General features: G+C 35.0%; 1 protein-coding gene across 4 annotated transcripts in view; it reads left to right on the top strand.

The window, feature by feature from the left end:
- LOC132205811 (KH domain-containing, RNA-binding, signal transduction-associated protein 2-like) overlaps positions 1-25,716 on the top strand; it is a 107,769-nt gene that overhangs the window by 74,817 nt on the left and 7,236 nt on the right. For all 4 annotated transcript variants that reach the window (XM_059635131.1, XM_059635148.1, XM_059635123.1 and 1 more), the window contains exons 5-8: positions 1,652-1,798; positions 3,228-3,483; positions 3,909-4,152; positions 12,342-12,427. In XM_059635131.1, the coding sequence (XP_059491114.1) occupies positions 1,652-1,798; positions 3,228-3,483; positions 3,909-4,152; positions 12,342-12,427 (733 nt within the window). The remainder of the gene's footprint in view (positions 1-1,651; positions 1,799-3,227; positions 3,484-3,908; positions 4,153-12,341; positions 12,428-25,716) is intronic.

Below are 25,716 nucleotides of genomic sequence, written 5' to 3'. Positions count from 1 at the left end.
GGTGCGCTGACTATGCGCTCGGAATTTTTATCAGATGCCAAAGTTTGTTTGTATTCGAGTCGCGAGCGGGAAGAACTCTTAAAATTTACTTTGCGAGTGGATGTAAAAGTTTTGGTGGAGAGCGTTCAAGAGAGGCGAAATAATGGAATATGGTTGACCCTTTTTTCCAAGATTAATGGCAACAACGAATAGAGCGAGGATTTGAGTTGTTGCATGAATTCGCTAACAAGTGATTAGCATGCGATGATTTTATGCGAATGTTTGGGTTGATGCTTGGTGTGAGTGTAGGACGCGCATTCTGCAGTTGTTTCTCGCCTAATCGATGGCATGGCGCGCTTGAGTGAAGCAGTTTGCAATTAAGAGATTATGCGATGCGGGTAGTCAAGACGTGCTAGTGCTGATGCTGCTTCTAACCGGTGATGATAATGGATGTTCACATAGATTTCAGCGTGATAATCGGCTTACGTTTAGCAACTTAAAACAATTTATTTCTTACCGAAATGTTAAATGATTTATTTTATTTTATAATAAAAAAAAAACATTAGGACAAACATAGCTAAATATTTAAAACTTAATATAAAATCAATATTTATGTATTTTTTTTATATCTATTTTATAGGTTTAAAAAAAATAAAGTTTGGTTGTTGTTGAATAAATTTAATACAATATACTTATAAAAATAAAATTAGTAAATTCAAATGTTTGAATAACAACATTGCCTACATATTAAATACTAAAACTTGAATATATAATTTATATCCACATGTTTTACAATCCAAAAATTAATATAAATTCTAAACTCGGGAATGATGAGGTTTAATATTTAATGAATCTTAATATTATGATTCCAGCGCTATTGAGCAATAATGATGAACTACTTTGAATGTAGTTCATACTTGTGATTGATTGACATTTAATTGTTTAGTTAGTAATACAGATTTTGTGCTATACTTAATTACTTTTAAATATATATTACAAAATTCATGCTACTAAAAATATGCTTTATGGATCTGAATTTTTCCTTATGAATTTTGATGTTTTCAACATAAGAAATAAAAGTTTTAATTTTTCTTTATTAAAAATTTCTTACATTTCCTGCATGTGTCAACAATTTATTACTGCTCAATTCAGGAAGATTCGTGTTTAAATTACAAGAGTGAGTTATGAAAAAGAACTATTTCTGAGTTTCTACTCTTTGGTCTTGGTCTAATGGAATTTTGAAGATTTCAAGCTTTTCACGGACATTTAGCGATTCTGTTTATATCCTCAAAGGTATTTGCATACTCCTGCCGTTTTCCTCGAAGCACTTCTCCGACTATACATACGCGGCAATCAGGATAAATTGATTATCTAGATTCAAGCCACTCACGTGCAGCGTCATGTGAGACGTGTGTGTTGTGCTTTGAGTACCAATAAACACAAAGTACCGGCAAAGCAGCCAAGTGGCAGTGCTGAGACGCTTTTAAGCGGCGACGACAACCTGTGCTTAAGAAGATGAGTTGAGGCTCAAATTACCAATGGAGGAATTTAATTAACAAAGAATTTAGTCACAAATAGAGGAAAATACAGGAAAATGTTTGCGAAAATTGATCTAATTTAAAATGAGCAATTTGAAAATTTTTAATCTAATTTTATAATGTTCTGTTTCCAGGAAGAAGAGTTGCGAGGGTCGACAGATCCAAAATTCTCCCACCTCAACGACGACCTGCACGTGGAAGTGACGGCTTTCGCGCCGCCCGCAGAAGCGCACGCCAGAATCGCGTACGCTCTCGCCGAAATCCGAAAATTCCTGGTTCCAGTGAGTATCTCTTGAAATTAACCCTCTGATATTATTCGTTATTCATCTGCAAACACTTGCACGCGGACAATGCCCGGTGCTTTTCGGAGTGTTTGCAATTCGTTAGGGAGAGAAAGAGAGAGTCGACGGATCGTTTTTTAATTGGCCTCGTCTTTTGTGACGTGTGAGTGTGCGCGGCGAGCAAGGATTTTTTTTCACTTTTTCAGCTTTATTATTGGGTAATCGCGTGCATTAAACGTCGGCACGAAAGTTTCTGAAATTACATCGCAATGGGGGGGGGGGGGGGGGAAGGCATATTTTTTTATGGATCGATTTGCAAAAAAAAACAAGTAAAGCGTGCACAGAGGGTTGTCACGATAATTGATACCTTGACAGATTTCATTTTCAAACCTATCAATACGCGAATTTATGTCTGCGGAAAATTATTGTTTGGATTTTTTTTCGTCTGGCATTTGTTTGGTTTTCTATTTAAGGGGTGATTTTATTAAACGCCATTGTGCAAGAGAAATATTTTCACCGCGGGGAATTTGTTCGGCGCTGGGTATGATTTCGATATAAATCTGCTGTTAAATGGCAGGTTTTTAATTGCGCCGTCAGACGCACTTTCACCAAGCCGGAATGGGTTTTTAATTAAAGGGCGCGCGATCAGAGTTATTCTCCCGCTCAAGAAATGTTTTATTTTTCGTGGTTTTTTGTTTGCAAGCGGGTGATTATTTTTGTGTATGGGCAAAAAAAAATAATTGTTCTCTAAATCAAAAACCTCACTGAACTTAAATTTTCACGATCTTGTCTCAAGATTATTTTTATTACTTACTATAATTGTTCAAAAAGTACTACTAAAGATAAACTGCCAAGCAATGTTTCTACATCACTACTGTGCAGCTCTAGGATGCTTCGTAATTCTCAAAACAAAGACAGAAAATGATGAAAAATGTTTCATTAAAATTGATTTGTTTGCAAATTTTGGAAATATTTTATTTTGCTTGCGAGGTTGATTTCCTTTTATTTCTATTTTTTTTTTGTCGTAAATATTTAGTATTGATTATATATTTCATTCTCATTTTTATTCTCATAGTTATAAATATAGTCTGGATAGGAGTTTAATTAATGTCCATTTGAACTCACGCAACTAATATGCCATATTAATTATGAATAATGTACTTCATACAAGATAATTAGATACTGGAAAAATTTGATATTAACAGCTAACTATTTAACTGAAAATAAATTTTCATGAAATATGTTTCATAATAATATAAAAAAGTACCGTTAATAAATTATTACAAAATGTTAATTATTTTAATTAAATTTTGCAAGCTGTGTAATTGACAGAATAAAAATTAACTCGTAAAATGCAAATGAATGAATGTTTGTCTAAACCAGTCTAAATAAATTAAACAAAAGCTTTCTTTGTCTGACTAATTTGCAGGATTACAACGACGAAATTAGGCAAGAACAGATGCGGGAAATCCAGTTGATGAATGCGGGCACGGGAGCTGTGATTCCGAACCCGGCAAGTTCAGAAGCGGCGGTGGCGGCGGCCGCGGCCGCCGCGTCTCTTGCGAACGCCACCGCCGTCGGCAAGGTGGTGTCCCCTCGCTGCCCCCAACCCGCCCCCGGCATGATCCTGCATCCAGCGTTGCGGGAATTGGGCAGAGCGCAAGGACTCATACCAGCAGCAACAAGTAAGTAAAAAAATATAATTTTTTTTATCGATTTTTCACATTTTCTGCTTTTTTTACTCCCAGATAAAAATAAATTATTATTAATTTATCCTGAGCTTTAAAAATAACAGAGACTTCGGGCCTCATTTGTGTACTAATTGGATTAAGGGCTTTCTGGAGGTAATCCTGGAAATAATGTTTTGTAGAGTTTTAAGTATTTTCGTCCAATTAAGACCTTGATTGGATTAAAACTTTGCTGTTGCTATTTTCATATCTTTCATTTGCAAGCAAAAGTTTCTCTCTTCAAATTTGTCAGTGAAAAATATGATAAATCAGATTTTCTCTAAATTGGTGAGATAAATATTTTAATTTATTTCAAAATTGAATTGCTTAATTAAATTAATTGAAGAAAATTTGAATCTTATAGGAATTGTTCTTTTGTTCAGTGTTTCGTGGCGCCTCGATATTGAGCAGAGTGCGACCAACAATCCCCATCCCTGGCACAAGAGGCGCATCCTCGCCAGCGCCGAAACGCTCTATCCTCACCCTTCTGGGCAGAGTGGGCAGAAACCCTGGCACGGGGGTCGACGAGAATGGACTTGAGACTGGCGACGATTCTGGGGCTGCGGCGGCGGCAGCGGCGGCGGCCGCCGTTTATGGCCTCTACGATGGCTACGCGGCAGCACCAGGGTGAGTTCATTTTCGATTTGAAAATTAATCCAAATCTGTTAATTAAGTGTTAAAAAACTCATTAAATTAAAAATAATGACTAATGACAGCATTAAAATTTATAAAAAAAAAACAAAATTGTTCAGATTAACCATTAATTAAGTTGAATTCTTGGGCATTGTAAATAAAACTAAAATTTAAACTAAATTTTAAATCGGCTCTGAATTAAAGACTTGTCAAATGTACAAACGAATTACATATTTCTGATCACAATATTAAGCAGCTTCAAATAACATTCAAATAAATTTAAGGAGAGTCTTCTGCGCTATAAATTTTGCTAAAATTTAATGCGTAATTTAACGAGTTAGAAAAATCAAGTATGTGAGAGAATTGGGGTTCGCTTGCATTTTTGGCCCACCTAATTTTGTATCCTGACAGCAACTATGGGCTGCAATTAAGCATTAGCCTGATTTAACAATGTCAGATGCCCCCAGATGACACAGAACGACTTATTTCATGGATCTCAAATGTTGACTGCAAGAAAATTTGATTGGAAATTGGAATTATTTGTAATTTTAATAATAATCTGAACTAAACTTGACCTTAAATACAAAGTAATGAACATTTAATTACGGGATTTTTGACATTCTAATTGGTATAAGAGACTTCCCTGTTGAGGGATAATTGGCAATATCATATTTCCAATTTTAAATTTAGAGAGAGACCTTGGCATCGACGAAATTTGATCTGAATTAACCAAGCAGGCGAATTTCTTTTATGCCTTACTCTTCCCTTTTTGGCCACGAGTTTTTTTTTTGCCTTGGAAAGGTATCAGTTTCGCCTTTGGAGAGGCGAAAGCAAATGATGAAATGCGAGCTCATTTGGCTCGGCTCTGCAGAAAGCGTCTCTCTGCCAAAGAAAAGAAAGGGATGGGGGCGGACGGAATCTGCTGTGCGACCACGCGGTGATGAACGAGTGTTTGCCTTTTACCGCGAGCGAAAAAAAGCAAAGTGTGTACACAGAAAAGTAAAAGTTGAATGAAGTTTGGTTAGGCAATTTGCCGGAGAGGAAAGTTGGGCAGGTTGCATACAAGTGGAGGCAAGGGGCGCAGCCGTTACCGCCGGAATTCGCAGATGTTTAATTGAATTAGCCGACAACAATGGCTGCCTCGAACAAGCGCAGGTTTCATAACTCGCCAAGGTGCCGACACTAGGGGCGGACCACCCTTAGTCCGAAAGAAAATAATCATAAGAAAAACCTGATATATATATGTATTGGGAATTTAGGATGGATTTTTAAAATGGAACATGCAAATTGCATTAATGAAATAAAAAGTTTTTAACAATATATTCTTGTCAAAAGATAACTTAAGTGTACTGCTAGGCCCAAATATTCCTTTTAATTGTGGTTTTGTAATATAATAAAATCATAAAATTTACCCTCTTTTTCACCCACTTTTTTACACCTAATGGCACTAATTTTGAAACGTAATATGTTTTGAAAAGTAAAATTTAACTCTAAATCACAAAAAAAATGTACAATTAATCCCCCCGATTTTGCTTCTTTCACATTTTTGAAAAATAAATATTTTTTTTAATATCAGAATAAGGGGTTGCTGTTTCGAAACAAAAATCTCTTATTTTTCCAAAGTCTACAAAATGAAAAAAATTTCATTCACAAACCAAGACAAAAGACCACATTTATTTCTGGATAGATTAAAAATAAAATTATAACTTCCACCGAAAACTATTTTGCACTTTATACTTTTAATAATAATAAATCCATTCAAATTTTTGCATTTAAACAATTTCAAAACCCCCTATTTATTTAGTTATTTAGGCCAAATTCCGGCTACCCCTTCATTACCGCGCACGCGATTGATTCTTCGAGGGAAGCAGACAGGGTGTTATCGGCTCGGAAAAAGAATGCGTTTCTCTTCGCCCAAGAACGAAAGAAGTTTATTCCGAGAGATGTTCCTTCCATGTGTGTACAAACTTGAGGTGGATTTAATGGGATTGCGAGATAAGACGCGGCTGGTGCTGGGCGAGGGTGAGACGCGCTTCACTTTTATAGATTCGGCTGGAAAATGCGCGCTGCTTTCCTCGCCTGCCGCCGCTCTGCCATGATGGATTTGCAAAGTTGCATGTACGCGCCGCTATCGGGCCAAAGAGAGAAGAGAGCAGCGCGCCGAGCAACAAAATAATATATATTCACCACTGATCGATTCTCCCTCGCCGTCCAACCAGCCTGTTTTGATTTAATAAAGTGATCCAATATTTGCGGAAAATATGCCGAGTTTTTGCGACAAAACACCATCACTCTCCTTCCTGCGCTCGGCTTTATTACATACCTTTTTTGTTCAGCAGTCAATTAAACCGTTGCTTGTTTTGTGCAAATGAGGACACGGCCAATCAAAAAGTTTGAAGGAAAGCAGGTTGTGTTGAATGTTATCCTGGGCAGGGCAACAAGGGAAAATTGATGGGCTAATTTCCATATAAATGAAATTTACCGCAAACGCAACACTCGTTTCGTCACAAAATTTATCAACACTGTGTCATAAAAATCCATTTTCAGCTTAAAAATAAACCAGAAATAGGAAGGGAAAAATTCAACAAAACAAAATATTAATTTATCGCCAAAGAAACTAACCTTTTCTAACCAAAAATATAATAGAAAATTTTGGTACATTTCACTGGAAAAAAGGTCTATTGATTGTTATTTAGCTTCATCCAATAAAAAAAATTGACAAGAATGATTTTTTTTTCATGCTTATTTTTCAATTGTAAAACATTTTAACATAAATTAATCTTTTTTCTCAATAATTTCTGTAATTAAGTTGAAGTACAAAATTAGTTGGTTTTGCTATAATATTGTGTCATTTTTCAACCACTTCCGTGGTCCATGCTAAAAGACAAAGCATCAAAATTTAAGAACTTTGAGTATTTGAACCGCAAATTTTACAATTTTTAAATGTTTTGATTTGATAATTAACCTAATTTTGTCAGAAAAGTGGAAAAAGACATTATTTAAAAATCTTCTTTATTATATATTTTAATTTATCCCAATATTAAAATATCAAAATCTGTTTTTCTTTTCTTTGTAAACTTTAATTTCCACTATTTTGGCTTAATTGCCCTTAATTTGAACTGTCAGTCAAGTTTTGGATTACGGCAATTCGTAAGAAAAGCTCATCCTCGCAAATTGCGTAAATCTCCATTAAGAGCGAGTCACTAGTTCTCCGCCATAAACGTGAGAGACGCCACAGCTGGCACCACTTCTGACATTTTTGCTAAATTCCGTCTTTCCGCTGCCAGCCCGTGACGTGCTCGCCCACCGCCGCTTTTTTACGACAAGAAAGAAAGAAAGAAAGCTCTTTTGCCGTACCAAGGGAATTTTGCCGATTGAAATTTCGCGTCCCCGCGGGGTTCGTCAAGAGCGAATCTCGCTCGACTGCCATTTTTTATCTGCTCACCTGCTTTATTTCATATCTGCATACGCGCCGTGTGTTTGTTTTTTTTCACATCTGGCGCGGCTCTTTTTCCATCTCGGTGCCAACATCATAGCCATATTGCAACCCTTAAATTTTGCTCATTCATTATTTACATAATTTGTTTTTAAGTTTGCTTATTATAATTATTTAAAATAAATCTTTTTATAACCTCCTCTTTTAAATAGGGTTTAAATTATACAACAAAACAGTAAAAAAATATCAGCATGAATTTTACTTTTATTTTGAAATTCTTTTGTAGATCCATATTTTCAAGAAGTCAATTTTTTTATTAATATGTAAAAATTAAATCTATCAAGGAATATAGTATGTCAGCCTGTATGGAATGTAATTAATTCAATTTCATTTCATGATAATAAATTAAAACTGATTCAACGATTGTGTGTTAAGTAAATCGAGAATTATGCACTTTTCAATTGTCTGGTACTTATTCATTTTCATAAATCCTCTGCTTTACCTATTTTTTCTGGGAAAATTTTGGTTGAAAATTTTTATCAATTATGTAAAATTATTTTTAATTTTCAGAAGTGAAAACTCTGGATTAATAATAAAAAAATTATACAATCCATTCGTATTCATCGATTGTAATAAACAAAACAAAACTTTATATAATTATTTTGAGCATTGATCTATCAGCGTGTAAATCCATAAAATTTAAAATTAATTTTTTTTCTCTTTGTTCAGAGTGAACGTTTAAAATTAGTTAAATCCTCACAGTTCCGTTTTGTAGAAAAAGAACAAACTGTCGAGTTAAGTAAACAGATGGTCTCTCGGCAGTAAAAAGAGCAACAAAATATCGAAAGGGTCGCGTTTGTGTCAGCAGAAAAGAAATGAGATCTGGCGCATTTAATTGTTGATGTGGAGGGAGCTCTTGGCCTGACGGATGGATTTTCCGGGAGCCGGCGCGCGTTTGTTGTAAAAGAGCCAAGCAAGAATTTCCAATAGTAAAAGAGTGGAATGCCAGTCCTGAGCTCAATATGGGAGCTCACTAAATTATGGCTGCATTACTGCCACTGGTGCATCGCGTAATTTCGCACCGTTCCATTTCATTTGTGCGAGTGGAAATAAAATTTCTTCAATAAAAAGCAGAATGCCCTCTGACGTCGATTAAATATCCTCTTGACTGATTTCATCCTTTTATTAAATGAAGCTGATGATGAATGTCCTCTCTCCGTCTCTTAACTTTTATCTCCGCCCTCAAAAGTTTTCAAGCATCTCTTCAGCAGCGCTCATCTTCATTACAAATTATTCCGCGAAGACTTCTCTTGATTCGATTAATTCTTCTTGATCATTTTTGCAGATAGATTGCTCCGTTTGTATTTACGATTGACCTTTATTAAAATGATAAGTATGAAATATTATCAGAATCGTTTAAGGATTCAATCATTTATTATTTTATTTTGTTGTTGTCTTTTAAATGTTAAACTTTATCTATCCACAAAATGCTTTAAAAATCGACTCTTTAAAACAGAAAATTTTCAGAGGAACCTAAGGACAGATTACCATTGCTACAATTAATAGACTCAGAAAAATAATTATTTCAAATCATGGAATTAACTTTAAATTAGATTAAATTTAATATCATTTTATGAATTCCAACACTTTTCCGCAGCTAGAAAATTGAAAAACTTTATGACAAAAAATTTAAGTCGTTGAACTATCAAAACTTTTTTCAAAGGATAAAGCCCATATTCTTCACTTTCCTGATTGTCTTCTCATGTGCCAATTTCTTCAATTAAATGTTTGTCTTTGACCATTTTTATTAATATTCGCATCTTTTAAACCTCTTTTGACATCCCGAACAAATCAATTTAACTCAATAGGCTTCAAAGCTCTGGAAAGAACACGAGACGAGCTTTTGTTGCTCACCCCTTGTGAAACGAATTGCGCTGTCCTTGCGAGGTGCCGTTAATTAATTGATGAGATCCGCCTTTCTGCCGGCGACTAATTAATCGGGAGGAGTGCGCGCCCTGTTGAATAATAAAAAGTGTAATTGAATTGGCTGTTTGGCGATTCCTTTTGTGCGGTCGTTTTTGCACAAAGGCAGACAGGACGGAGAGAACCACCGCGTGCTGCGGCCCAATGTCGGCGCATAAAATTGGCTTGGCCCGCTGACAATTTATCCGTTTGCCGTCGCCCGCCACTGCCACCGCCGAGTGTATGTACCAAAACACACATACACACGACGCGCACTGTTTGTCTCCGTTAATGGAAATTGATGGTCTGCCGCTAACGGATCCTAAATCTCGATCGTTAATCGATCTTCATTTTATCTATGGATTTATAAATTAGTTTAAGAAATTGTTAATCAAAATAAAATTTTTAGGCCATATGGATGTCTCTTTTAAATTATTATTTTATTTATAATTTTTTTATTAATTTTTTAACAAAATTTAGTAATAATATAGCTATTTATAATTTACGCATTGAGGGTCTTTTTTTAATTAATCTCTTAAAAAATAGAACGTTTAAACATGTGGTCCAACGTAACTTGAAACTATGAAAATGCATAATTCTAAAAAGTAAGCTTTGAAGTGTCGATTACCATTGTCTACTTTCGCCCTATAAAAATTTATCAATCAATTATTGACAAAGTTAATTAAGTTTGAAAATGTTATAACAAAATATCATTTTAATCTGAGAAAATTTTCAAAACAGTAAAAAAAAAAATTAATTCATTATTATTACTATTTTGGCCTGAAGCTAAAATAAAATTCTATACCACCAATATTTCCTACAAGAAGTACTGGATAAATTTTATCTTTTACAAAGCTTTTGTTAATATTTGAGAATTCGTTGGATTTTAGAAGGTAAGAATTTCCAAAATCAATTAGGTTGTTAAAAAAGAAAAACGGATTGAAGTGAAAGGATTCGACCCTCGAGATAAACAAAACCAAGTCATTTCATTTGTATATTGTAAAAATATTATAAATTTTTTATTTTTCATTTATAGCAAGATTATTTTGATCTTCATGTATGCTTTTCTAGCACCCATCAATGCCAAAAAATTGCAAAATTCTGTTCGATCTTGCCTTTCCTCGAACCGACAGAATTTTTGAACGCATGAAATTTGCATAAAAAAAAGAAGCGCCCAGTGCAAAAAACACGTCTGAAAATGAAAACGAAATTTTGTGCGCCTGTCAAAATTAATAATCCCTAATCCCCGTAGTAACTTGGTTGGGCAAATAGCAAATGCGGATGTTGCACGGGACAGGGCGACAGGTAGTTTAATTGGCAAAAGCTTCATTTCGCATTCAGTTTTGTCAAATTGGACAGGGATCGTACGAATTGACGGGGCAAAAAGAAGTCCTGTCGCGAGTCTCTTTTTTGGCTAGTGTTTCCCCAGGGTGGGCACTTTTCGGCAGTGAGAGTGAGAGAGAGGGAATCGGTAAACAAAGTGTAGTTGGTGGAAAGCATCTCCGGAGGCAGCGGATTTAGCTAAAAGGGAATTGGGAAGCAGCAATCCCCTGATTAACGCGCACACGCTGCTGAGCTAATTGAAAAAAATAAGGCAGGCAAGAAAAAGTAGAAGAACAAGTTTCTTGCTGGAATCCCACTATAGTCCTTATTCATAATTCAGCAAGCAACTTCCTCCTCCTCCTTCTTCTCTTTTGGAGTTAATGCGAGAAGATCAGTTTTAATTTATATTCCCTCTCATCAACAGCAGTGCGGCTGCTTTTCACACCAAAGTGCTTTCAAACTGCACTAGCGCTTCTATTTATATACACGGTTTGCGATCCTTAATCACACAAACTCTGAAGAGTGATAAATGCCACAGGCACTAAAGGAATATGATTTTATACTGCTCTATTTTAAACATGCTATCTTTATATTTATTTTTACAAGGATTGAATAAACTATGCTAGGATCTAAATTACAAATATTTACATTTTGTAGCTTTTTTCTTCAAATTTGCAGCTATAAATTATAAATTTATTAATTAATTTCTTATTTACGGAAATAAATGTGAATTGAGAGGAAAAATTTGATAAATTCTTTTTGGATTAATTACAATGATTCTTGATGAAAGACTAAAATTATCATTTTTATTATTAATATCATTTCATCAATTATGATTTATTTTTCCCGTTGTTTATACTTACAAATGAGGATACGGGAAAAGAGAAGGGTTTATGTTTATAAGTAGCAGATTTCTGCTACATGGATGGATGAAAAGAATCTATATTGTTTTTTTTTTAGTTTTATAAGTAAGTTAAAATCAGAAATTGTAGTAAAATAAATAAGCTAAAATTTTAATTTTTTTTATTATTTGTAAATTATTAATTATTAATTTTTCTTTAAGTTTTTTCTCTCAATATTTTCAATCATATTAAATTTTAAACTTTTCCTCCTCAAACTTATAGAAGTCTCACGATGGTTAAACAATCATGATCAGTACAATTTACAGTTCAGTTGTAGGATGTATGTACTTATTTATATTATTCTAAATTTATTTTATTGCTAATGTTATTAAAAAGTACAAATTATGATCTAATTTAAAATTTTGAAATAAATCAGTATATCAACGCAAAAATAGAACTTTGTAAAACATATTTTAATATGGAACATATGGAACATTTCAATTCATACAAGTAAAATTTGAAAAGAAAACTTATACAAGCTAGAAAATTAAATAAAAAATTTCTTTATTTATACACTTATTATTTTTTAATTATTAAAAAATCATATTTTTTTTCTTCAGGTATGGTCTATTGGAGGACTACACTAACGGCGCAGGACTGAGCGAAGACGTTGAGGACATGTCCCAGGATTCGGTAAACGGCGCCGGTGAGTCTTGATTGCATCATTCTTTTCCCTCGCGTTTGCCTTTTTCCACGAAATAATTGAGATTCTTGGCACATACCTGCTCTTTTCTTTTGCACCGATCTCTATTTCGGACTGGGGATGGTCATTAAATTTTAACGCCTTTCAATACAAGGGGCTCCATTGCCAAATGAAGTTCGATTTTTATCCGAGCATCATAATATACTTAGCCCGTCCAACGTTTATATTCCCTTCGCACACTCACCTTGCTGACGGAGAGACTTTTGGGTACAAAATTTTATGATTGTCGTAAAATTCGTATCTCGGCCACCGCATTATCATATTCCTCCCTTCAAAGATAAAGAGCTAATGTAAGTTGCGTTAAAAGAAAAAAAAACTAGAGGCAGGTTTACCACAGCGTTATCTTCTTTTTTACCTCCCTGTGTGCAAAAAGCCAGACTGGCACTAATTACACCTTGGCTGCATCGATTATTGATTAGCAACCTTTAGTAAAATGAACACAAAAAACACCCCCCACCGGTTGGTTTTGGTGAGCGAAGTTTTACAACAGACAAACAGCAAACGACCAAGTTGTTTGCGGTCGGAAAGTTTTTCGTCGGCAAATTGATGCTTTCCACCACCACAATGACGGAATAAGAAGACGGGAGTTTTGCCAATTAGGTAAAAGCTCGCGTCAGTTACACGCAACACACCGCTAAAGGCAACATACAACAATTGCACTTTCCAGGCTTGGCCGTTAATTAAACTTTTGTTATTTGAAAGAAAAGGGACAGGCCATTTATTTTTCCTGATTGATTGTTAGTTTGAACTTCGTTCACTCTCGCTTTTAATTAAAAAGTTGAATGAAAATGATTGGCAGGTTATAAATGTATATCTCAGAAAATTATGAAATCTATAAATATTTTTTGCAACCACTAAAAAATACGCTATGCAAATTTTCCTTTCTGGGTCATAATTTATTTACGTCCAATTTACCCCTGCGGTAATTAAAAGTCGCTGCTAAAATGTGTCAAGTGTTGTTTGAAAACTTTTTACACTCAGGGGCGCATGTCAGGAAACGCACCCTCCGTCTGATTAGGCTCCGTGTAATTACCACAAAGCGTGCTGCACATAACCATAATTCGCCGCTAACTATGAATTCGCTCGTAAAACGCAGCACTTTCTTTCGCGAGAAAATTAAGGGGCGTCTTGAGACGTCTCTCCCCCCCCCACCTTGTGTTTCGCGTGCCGACTCGCCATTAAGGCGCCGCTAATTCGTCAGTGGTATGCACTCGTTTTGCACCGACATACACGCGAAATTAAGCCCGACTGTTAATGAAAGAAAAGTCTCTAACGAGAGTCTCGCGCCTCTCGGCTCATTTGCCTGCGGCCCTAATTGGACTTGTTGGTCGCGAAATCATCGGTTCTCAGTCAGCAAAAGCCAAAAGAAAAGAAGAGCCCTGGGATGGGAATTATAGTTTGTAGTCCTTTATTATTATTTGAAATTAGGAGTTCAGATAATGTCAAATATCCAGAAATTATACAATTTTGAGTCGATCTTCTATTTTTTTTTTCAATTGCGCGAGTAAACAAATTCACACAAAAATTCAAAAATAAAATTTGTGCTTTGAAGGGATGGGAAAACTTGAGGATCATAACTTTTTGACCTACAATTCTTTGAAATTAACTTGAGCTACTAAGTCAATTTTTCAGAATAGTCTGCCAGAGATTTTTACACGCTGATTTTTTTCTTTAACGCTTGTTCCTTCTGAAATGAAAGCATTGTGTGATTTGGGCAAAACCAAAACTTTAATAAATAAATCATAGTAGGCCATAATACAACTTAAGATATAAAAAAATTTTATTATTAGTTATTTATACAAATAGTCAAAACAAAAGCTGGTTTTTATAATTTTTTAATTCCAATTTCAACGAGAAAAATCTGACAATATCAAACAATTTCTAGCTCTGAAAGTATTTTATCGTTCAACCCCGAAAAAATGACTCCAATTCTCATCCCTGGGGGCTGCACTTGTGCGGATGGGTATTAATGCTCGCTGGAAATAAATGTGTTTTGCCTTCTTAATGTACTACACTCCATTTATTTTATTTTTCTCACCCCTCTAGGTGATTGATTGTCTCTTTTCCAGTTGCCAATATACGCATCGGATTTATTTATCTCGCTGCGAAGCACTTGGATGATTGCTCGATAATATTAGGGCGATGAGTAATTAAAAATTTTGCGATCAATTCCAGGTGTCTTGTTGGTCGTGCGCAATAAGCAAAAGCCTTTCATCCGATGTGTTCGGTGGATGAAAACACGCGCACCCCACTCGTTGAGAGTTCATTACTTGCGTCGCTTTTTACTTGCTTACAAGACTCATGGGAAATTTGGCCGACCGGCAGCTCTGGTAGGATTTGGGCAAAACGGCAGCACGCAAACTCATCACAAAACCGTTCAATTTTTTTTAGGAACGGTCTAACTTTTAATAAATTTATTTAATTTTTAATTTTCTGTTATTTTTATAATAGAAATATACATTTTACGATGTCTTAACTAGTTGATTAAATAATTATAAAAAATTATTAAATATTACACTTAGCAAATTAAAAATATTTCTTTCTCCATCAACTGGTTAATATTTATATATGCAAGCAGAAATAAAAATTACATTTTACGACAACAACACTTATTGAAACCGATCAATGCATGAATAAATAATGCCTTTACTGTTCATCACAGTTATGCTACTGCCATTACAATTATGTACAATACAAACGTAAATAAAATTATGGCGAAACATACAGTTATTTACATTCACAAATCTGAGCTACTTCTTAAGTATTAAAAATATTTGTTCTACATTTAAATAAATGATAAAGACACCGATTTTTTTCGTCGCACTTTTCACAAAACAGTTACAGTCTTCTTGCGCTTTAACATGATAATCTTTAGTTTTGCAAAACAAGAAATGGAATCCGTCCGTGGCGTACTTTGCATAAACGTGTCTCTTCTCAACAAAAAGCCTGTTTCCAATTTTTATAGCAGCAATATTTTTAAATTCCCGTTCGATTTCAATTTATTTTAACAAGAAATTATCCTTAAGTTTTTCCACATTTGAAACTTCCTGATTTGCCGGTCGGACTACCGCCGAGAAATCTCATGAATTATGGCTGCAGCCTCAAAATGAAGAGCAGGAACGAAACGTTTGAATAATTTAAGGCTCTCTAAATTTTACTGTTTATTCCTCATAATGTAAATTGTTTATAAATAATGACATTTTGCAGCCATAAGATAGAAATAAAGCTCATATATTGTGTAACAAGACGAACTGATTCATTTTCCGCCCTCCCATTACAACGCGCAGAGATATTGCCTCCCACGCTGTGACTTTGCGAAATGTTGTACATGGGTCGACCAATTTTTCACGCGTCAAGCCACGCAGAAATTTTTATCATGATACATTTCTCGCGCGCTCTCGTACATATTCATCTGCAAATAATTTGCATGCCTGAACACCGCACCCAACCGTGCTTATGGTAAAAAAACGTCACGGTGGCAAAGTATTTCATTTTATTTTTATTAACGGATTTATTAAAAGTTTTGTGCTTGTCCTTAAGAAAAACGCCCATCTACTTTTAGAGTTGCTAAAGATAATTTAAGTGTATGCAAATTTTAATATAATAACCTTACAAATTTTCAATTTCTTTTTGCGTTGCGCACAATTAAGATAATTCTGTTCTAATTTTTTTCTTATATATATATTTTCATTTATTTCGAGATTATTTGAAACAGTTTTTGTATTTAATTTAATTGTTTAAAAAAATTCTAAGTTCCATTTTTATAGAAAATATTTCATTTTATTTGCCCCACAAGTGCAGAAGCTTCCATGTTATGATCAACATCTTTTTACACCTCTTGAAATATTAAAACCATTTTCTACATTATTATTATAATTACTGTTGACCAGCTAATTGATTTAATTATTTTTATATTCCCTACTCTGAACATAGTAATAAAATTTCATACATGTTTAAATTTATAAACAAAGAGAAATTCTTTTAATTAAAAGTTTGAGAAAATGTAAGAAGTTGATTTCAACTTCTCTATAAATAATTCAATAAATTTCCTCTTGGGGAACATATATTCCGGAAATTAAATTAGGCCTTGCTAATTTGTCGACGGTCAGAGAAAGTGAGCGTGATGAATGCTCGCGGGTATCACCATTAGAGGCCCCCATAGAAAGGAACGGGGAAGAAGAAGAAGTCCCTCTAGAGGCCGTAAATCTTGGGGCCATTTTGATTTATGGGCCGATCAAAATTTTATACCACAATAAATGAGCTGCCAATATTTTAACAGGCCGAGGTGTGGCGCGGCGGCTCGTTTGCAATTTATTTCTCTCGTGTGCTTTAAATCCCTTTACCATTGGCTTCGTGTCAATTCGCGGCGGCGAAATAGGAGAGAAGACGGTGGCATAGCTCGCAGGCGTAATGATGCTTACTGCTCGCCTGCCTTCCTTGGCACGCGCTTTTCTTTTCTAGTTTTCTCTCTCTCGGAAACGCCTGCTGCTGCTGAGGTCTTTTCTTCTTCTCACATTTTTTCCTCGCCTCTCTCCACCGCCACCGGCTGCTCTCGGAATAATTCACTATTGATTAATTCTGTCGACGCTCATTTTGCTAGTTATTAAAGTTGGCGAAAAATTGGCAATGCCCCGAATCTGATTTGTTTGCAAATTTCGCCTTATGAATAATTCAGAAACAAAATGCGTAGAACGATGCATTTTTTAATTAAAAATCACTCTTGGGAATGCATATATTAATCAATAATCAGAGTAATTTGAAAAGGTAAATTGAATATTCCATAAAATTTTCTGATTCTACGCCTGAAACGAAATTAAAATACTCCATTTGCATTGATGCTCATAAGTGGATGAACTTAAAATTAAAGATTTAGCGATCCTCTGATAATTTAATTTAGAATACACATAAATAGAATTTCCAACAATGCATGAAATTGAGAAAAAATATGCCTAATAATAATAATGATATGTTTGGTATCTCATTCAGCGCAAATATTTTCCAATTTTCTAATATTGTTCTTGGATTAATTCCCATTTGAACGTCGATGAAAATAAAAAGGATAATGGTGGAATCCGGTTCAATTTCAATTACAGCAATCGATCTTGCGAAACGATTTAACAGTGCCTGAGAGACCTGCTTATATCTGCTCGGGGTGGCTATAACGAGCACACCTTTTAAAAGAGCAGACGGATTTTCTCTCCGTTTTTCCCTATCATCCGGCTTGCCGACTTTCTAACGATCTGAATTCAATTTACACAGCTGCAGATAAAAAGCAACTGGCAATAATTTCCACGCTTTTGTGCGCGCATTGCAATTCCATTTAACTGTGCAGAGCCAAGTGCCGGGGGCGTTTGCGGAAAGTCAACTGCAGAGAATACAAGTGCTGTAGTAAGTCTTGGCTTGCATGGCACACATTCGTATATTTCGAGGTAGTTGCTCTCCGAGATAAAGAGCTTTGCATCCTCGCTCACAATGGGAAAAGGCACAGCAAACCAAATACAAAATTGGCATGCAATAAAGCTGCACACCGTTGCATTTCTTTCACCATTCTATGGTTTTAATTCATACCATTTTTTTTTTGTGTAATTTAATTCAACAATAATTATTCTGTAATATTGTTTAAAAATTTTACACAATCAAACACCATCCGTGGTGAGGAAAATGCAAATGTTTCAAAATAACCGATGGCAGGAAACTATTAAATTTTTGTAAGTGACGATATTTTTACAAAATTAAATCAGACTAGAAATATTCTCTATATTTACCATTGAAGCAAAAAAAAAAAAAAATCATTTATCAACGTTTTGTTTCAAAATTTTGTTTGACATGATTGAATTTTAAGATGAATTTTTAGGTTGCGTGGTATTCTTATTGCTTTAGAGACATTCCAAGTTTTGGCATGGCATTTATTGGTGGGTACCAACTTTTTTACATTGATAGATGCCCTCGCTTTTACTAAAAATTATTATTGTATTTAATATTTTTTTATTTTTTATATTTGCTAAAAATATTTAAAATATCGCCCAATGCTGAAATTATTCAATATTTTCAGCTCATTAATAAATAATTTCTTAATCAATTTTAACTGACCATTAATTTTCTCTTCCTGATGGCGTGAGATCGTTTGTGCAGTGCAATGTTACTTGAGCTTGAAATTTATTCCGCACGTCAGTTCCCCGCGGGACTCGGAAGGCGGCAAATGATCTTCCGGTGTCACGCGTGCTCACTGGTGCGGCGGATTTCTAATTTTGGCGACACACACCAGCCGGCAAAGCAGATTCGCACAAAGACGCAGAAAGAGCCAACAGGTCCTGGCCTCTTTTCGCAACGCCCGTTGATTTTATTTTGGCTGGGAAACGGACGTGCTAACTCGGAAATCCGTGTGTTTTGCCGCAGTAATTGCGTGAGTTTCGACGTGCCGGCGGCTGGAAATAAATTAGATTTGCCAAAACAAATATTTATTCGTGTCGCTTTTAAGCAAGTCTAAGTGAACGTCAAACTTGCGGAATATTTTATTTGCACACCCCGAAAAGAAATAAATTTAGCTGCTTTTCCCGGGAAGGAAATTGCATGCCTATGAAACGGAAAAAGAAATAGTGTCTTCAAATGAAAAATTCTGATAAAAGTGTAAAATTTTCATTCTAAATAGAGTTTCCTCGGGTTTTAATTGAACTTTTAAATGCTTAAATGCTTCCTGTGTCTTTTACTATATTTTTTTTTTTAACGCAAAGCTTTCCATGTTTCAATACATTTAATTTTTAAATTGTTTTTCTTTTTTACTTTGAAATTTAAGCATTTTTGAAGGTTTTTGTTTACTTGAACATTACATCAAAGTGTTAACTCTGCCTTGATCCTTTAAATAGATTTTGAGCTGTTGTGCATAAGAGAATTTGATGAAACTTTAGCAGTTCCCATCTTGCCGCCATAAATAAAACATGCCATTTTCGAGTGTGCGGCTCCGGTGCTCGCCGCCCTATTTACATTTTAATCCCAACCTGAAAATTTAATTTGCAAAGCGAGAGAACAACGTGAGATTACCTTTTCTAGCAAGAACATCCACCTACCTATGTATTATTCTCTTAACAAATTCCGCACACAAACACGTGGCGCGCACTTTTCCGCTCGTTCTTTCCTCTGTGCTCGAAAACGGCACGATATTAAAATCGCTTTGTCTCTCTATTCCCATTTGCGCGTGGCCGGGAAAGAGGCGTGCGCGCCAAATTGCGTTTCAAAAGGACCGGAATTTTATCTGCGCGCTCCAAAAGTTGCTTGTAAACCCGTTTTATTATCTTGCAGGAAAAGAGACGAGTTCAAACAAAGCTTTATTTTCTCTCTTGCAAAACGAAAAGGAGAGAGACACACTCAAACAGTCAGTAAGGACTTCGGTGAGTTTTTTGCGCCTCGATGGAATAAAAAATTCAACTTTACGCATCGCCATGAGATCATTGACAGGCGCCGCTCGAGTCTCTTGAGCGAGAACCCAGTAAGTTGATACAGCTTTCCGCACTCTGCCTCGGTAAGTCTAGCAGGTGCCAAAGTTTTTATTTATCATTCCGAGTTACATCGAATGTGATTCTAATCTTTCCCAGTAGATTCTGATGTTCATACAGATTCTGAATAATGAAAAATCTTTAATAATGTATGGTTCCGTCTCACAGATGGAGCGATCAAACAATCCTTTAAACTTATTTATTGCAATTAATGATCACAAATTGGACCGTTCACGAATGATTTAAGATGAATTGCACCTTTTTTGTTTTGTTACGAGTACCACTCTGATTTTTAGATTATGTTGTTAGGGTTGATGAGAAACTACTTTGACCAAATTTTGAGACCAAAATTTTTATTACTTTTTGAAATATTCGGGTTTTTTGAAAAACTCAAAAATTTTTAATATATTAAAAAATAAGAAAAATAATATTTAAAAAATTTAAAAATTTCACCTGGGACTAATTATTTAAAAAAAAATGCGTATTTTAAGAGAATGTTGATAAGGAATATAATAATTTTTGGTAGCATTTTTACTTAAACAAAACGCATGAGTTATTATTGCGATCCATTTTCAGACTTTGGTGAAAACAGCACTAACTCTGAGCTATTTGGCATGTCTCGTTCATAATTCTTTCTCATTTTATAGCTTTTACTAAAGTTCCCAAAGTTGGACCTGCAAATCTAGTCCTTTCCGTGACGCAAACAAAATTTGTTCAAGCTCATAAAATATGAAACACGAGAGCGGTGGCCTATTTTATCAATTTTTATGCTATCATCCCATACTGTTGAAAAAGCCCCAGACTATTCCATTTTTTTTTCCAAATATAAGCATTAAAAGTTTAATTTATGAATTCAAGTCTTTCTTTTACGATTTACAAACTGTTCATGAAAATTTGGAAGTACAGAAGTGCAAAAAATGAAAGCACCTAATATCTACATAATTTTAACCTGAATAATTCACTCCCATTTTTCAATTACATAAAGAGGCGGTTTTCCATTTTTTTATAAAAAAAAAAAAATTAAAAGTCAGACTTGTTTTTTAACTGTTTTTAGGTGATATTGAGTTTGCTCAGAACTTTTTTTCCTGAGTTGAAATATCGCTCAGCACTCTGTCAGGCCAAATTGGTTTCCGTCATTGACCTTTTGTTTGGCTTCTCACATTTTTCGAATCGGCTGCGAAACCCCTGCGTCAAAAAGTGCCAACAACAACAGGCATTTATTTCCATTTCGCTTTTTCCCCAGCAAAATGGCAGCACGTAGAAATAACACACTCGTGCGTGCCGCCGCCGTGCTCCAAATTCTAGTTGCCCGCGGCAGAACCAGCCTGCCTAATACAGCACCCCATACATTTCACTGACTGCTCGCAATCATTACAAAAAGACGCGCATTTGTCATGAGGAGCAGCTTCTACTATACCCAGGTATACCACAAATTTAAAGAAAAAAGGACGAAAGGGAGAAAATTAATATTTTATTTTTTGTTTCACAAAAGAGAGAATAAAAAGGGTGATTTGCCGGGGAGTGACGCCGGTGTTATTTCACTTTCGCCTCGAAAATAAATGCAACGTAATGAAACCGGCCTCTTTAATTTGCATATTGCCGGCTGGTGATATTTCATGCAGAGGGTCCGCAAAAAGTTAATAAACGAATTGCTCGCGAGCGGCAGCATGTAACTAATGTCCCGCCATTAATTCGGCAGCACCCTCGAAAAATTGGGATTTGCATTTTAAATGCGCCGGCCACGGACAAGATTGTTGCGCGCCGGGATGAATATTTAACGCCGGTCGGGAGAGCGAGTCTTCTCTCGTGTTGGCCGACAAAACATGCTTAGTAATTAGATGCGACGGGCTGACTAGACCAAATTTTACAATATGCGAGAGGATTTAATTATAGAGATGCACGTTAAAAAATATCCATGTGTCCAGCTTTAGCCACATTGTTTTATATATTATAAGTTAATATTTGATAAAATTTATATTTTTTCTTTGGCAATCAATTAACGTAAATTTTAAAATTATTTGTACAGCAACCTCAAATCAATTTTTTTTTTGCTGTTACAATTTTTTTTATACGTTAGTTGACAGAAATAAAAAAAAATAATTTCCCAAATGAAATATCATTGATTATTGTTTAAATTGATGTACAATACCCCCTGCGATTCGCTGAGAACATTGCTATGCCCGAAACTTTTCTCTCCTCAGGCTGAAAGCTATTTTCCATTTTGCCACCCAGAGTGCCGAAAGTAATTTCCCCGCCACTGTCCCTTTTGCCAGCATCAAAAATTGATTGAGTTGTCAACTTTTTACTTACGACGAGTTCCCTTCCGTCGCGCACACAAGTGTTTTGAGCAGCAGCCGTTTTCGCCGAATGGCCAAAAAAAAGTATTTTATACAATCCGAATTTTCATTGCAACCGACAGGAAGAAGCATTTAATCTCCGGCAAAGGCGAGTTCTTTGATAAAAAGCAATCGAAAAAAGAAGGAAATTTCATCGAGAAGAGTGGTTGGGGCACCTTCAGAATGGTGATTAGGGCAATTCTTTTGAAGTTTCTCCATAATTCCCGTCGGAATGGTTTTGCTCAAAGGAAATTTCGCCCCCTCTTTATTGGAAAAATGTCATTATCCAAGCTCATTAAAAAGTTTGTGAATTTTATTGCCCTTTGCTGATGTATTGAATTAAAGGTCAGCGGTGAACCGATTTATTGGCATTGAGCATTTAAGCCATCAAAATTGGTGAGAATTGATCCTGTCGATCAAATTGGAATAAAGGGGACAAAATCCATGGAAAAAATTATGAAAATCAAATTAAAGCAAAATATGAAAATAAATTTCGCGTTTTTCGCGAAATCTTCTAATCCTTTCAATGCAAACACAGTTCTATCAATAAATTAGAAATTCATTTATTTATAAATTTCTTTTTCTCATTAAATCAATTAAAAAATCTACCCTGAATATGCAATTTTTTTATTAAAATCACCTAAATGAGCCTCTATTTTACCAATAGAATTTTCCTTTTTTTTTCCAAGCTTGCTCCCCATTATCTACAATCTTTTGAAGCAGGAAATGTTTTTTCTTCCATGCATTTGTGCCGGTTCCATATATTTGATCAATATTATTATGTTATCCTCTCTTTCAAACACAAAAGCACACGTCACACAAGAGCAAACTTTTTGGAACTCGCATTAGAATCGAATTTACTTTTCTTGAGCCCTGCTCGTATTTTGCTGCGCGATCTTCTTCAAAAGACACCACTCGCACAGATGAAAAAGAAATAAATCCTCGCTCTCTCGAGCAGCGTGCAGTCGAAGGGAAGAAAACTTTTGTCAAATCGGGGTAGCCCCGAACCTTAAGCTTGACACGCAAGAAGTTTTCTGTCGACCTTGGGCACTCATTAGTCAGGCCCGGCAGCCCCGTCCGAGTATTATCCCTGAGCCTTGCTTCCGCTCATCCATCTTAATATTTCATGCGGCGAGTGTCCCCTGCGGGCATTAATCAAGAATTGCCTCGCTGATATGACGCAAAGCCCCTGTTTGTGAAGACTGCAAATCACTTGAGTGTTTGCCCTAACAGAAATAGAGAATAAATATCTTTTAATTTCTTTTTCTACATAGACCGTTGACCAAAGTCTGATTTTAAGTTAAAGTTTGATCTCTTTCACTGATATTTTATTTTAATTTTTGTACTTGCGTGAAACTTGAATCAATAAGACTAATTCATCAATCTGTTTCTAAAATTTTCATTAACACTTGTTGTGATGCTAAGTGATATTTTAAAAAAAAAAGTTGTGAAAATATGTGTGTGAAATGCAACGGAAACTTGACAAATGTTAAAATATTAAATTAACTTCCACCTGCTCAAAAGAACAGCGATTTTCCTTTTATCCTCTTTTATCACCGCACTTTCCCTACCGACCAACTGAAAGATTAAACACGTGCGACCAAAACTTTTGGTCATGACCCGTCTTGAAGTCTTAAAAAGGGAGCGTTTAGAGTTTCAATTTTTAATGCATCCCTGGGGCCTGGAATCGCTCCTTCCAAGTCAATTATTGACAAGTTGTCATTCAGCCACTTAGCTTCTGCGAGAAACTTTGGACAGAATCCGACTTTACGGTGGGTAATAAATCACTGAAGTAAAAGTTTTCACGCATGCCGAATATATCACTGATTAGCTGGAACTTCAAAAATTCGATTATACATAAAAAATTATTAAAAAGAAATTAAAATTAATTGGAAATCTTTTTTATTGATATTAATAGACCGTGAAATTTGAATTATTCCATTAAATTAATTGAGGTGTAATAATTGAGTTTTATTGACACCGCAACTGCAACTAAATTTTCGTAAATGACGTTTCCTCTCATGTATTTACAATTTTTTTCTACATGTCACATATTTTCAAGCTTATATTAAAAATTTTTTGAAATAAATTTTGAACTGTGTAAATAACTGGCACACAGCGTAACTCCCATGCGCTTCATCCATCATTCAACTGAACTGTTCCCTCAACTGGTAATATCAAAGTTATGCAGCCCGCCCGTCGCCAGTGTTCACCAGGTTGCATAAGCTATTATTAGTTGTGGCCGAGCTGTGCGGCGAGAGAGGCCTTTGCAGTGTTTCTGTTATAAGCAGAGGCGTCCGTGCTGCAAAGGTCCTCTCTTTAATGCGACTACCTGGGTATATTGGAAAACATCATCAAATTCCTTCCGAATACTTTCTGCTTTTAGTCTGATTGCTTTCCTTCCATCAAAATGAATAAATTTTCCCTCCCTTAAGTCAGGCATTCTGTGTTAGTTTAAGCATTCATTTGAGAAGAATTTATTGGCAGATCCGTCTTTCCAGGAAATGTGTATTTGCTCAGGAGAGCGATATTTGTGTAAATTAGCTTGGCAAAAGGAAAGAGCAGCGTTATTAATTAGGTTATGAGGATTTCACATGATAAATCAACATAGCGCTATCTTAATTATAGCCATGCGATTCACTAGACCGAGAGGAAACGGAAAATGGGGAGTATAAGTTGTGATTAAATGCGAGTGTGTCTCTCCGCACGTTTGCAGCTCGCAACCTTTAATCTTCTGATTAGTTAAGTTTGCTTCACACTCTCAGTAGACGAATAAATTAACTTGTTCGCAACTCACAACACTTCTGATAGGAGTTAAGTCAACATAATTATTGCATTGGTGGAAATTGCAATTAAAGTTTATGATATAATCTTAAATTTTGATTCTCAAATTAGAGAAGGGAGACATTTATTTTCAAATTCAAGGATAAATTTTGCTTTTTTAATTATAATTTGCAGACCTATCAGAAAACGTTTGCTAATTTGTAGACCATGGCCAATACATTGAATTTCTAATGGAGAAAAATTTATATATTTATTTTTATATTAAAACCAACAATTTTTTATTAGTGGTAAAAAAAACATTTTAAACAAATATATATTATAAACTAAATTGAATTGTTTGTATTAACAAAAAAAATTTAAATCCAATTTTTTTTTATTTAAAAAAATAATCATTAATGAATTTATTGAGACTTTTAAATCATCAGTTTAAAAATAAAATTATACATAAAATTGTATTACAAAATACCTCAATTTAATTTTTTTTTTCATTCTTTAAACCCCTATTATGCAATAAATTTAATTTGATTGCTCTTTCCTTTTAAATAATATTTGTTTGCCAAGATTCTCAAAATTACCCGCGCGCTTTTCCATTTTCCGAGTGTTTCGCAGCGCCACCGACGAG

Source organism: Neocloeon triangulifer, unplaced genomic scaffold (assembly GCF_031216515.1).
Source record: "Neocloeon triangulifer isolate White Clay Creek 2 clone unplaced genomic scaffold, ASM3121651v1 ptg000001l, whole genome shotgun sequence".
Lineage (NCBI taxonomy): Eukaryota > Metazoa > Arthropoda > Insecta > Ephemeroptera > Baetidae > Neocloeon > Neocloeon triangulifer.
Note: the sequence above shows the minus strand (reverse complement) of the source record. Positions and strands in the feature narration are given on the sequence as shown.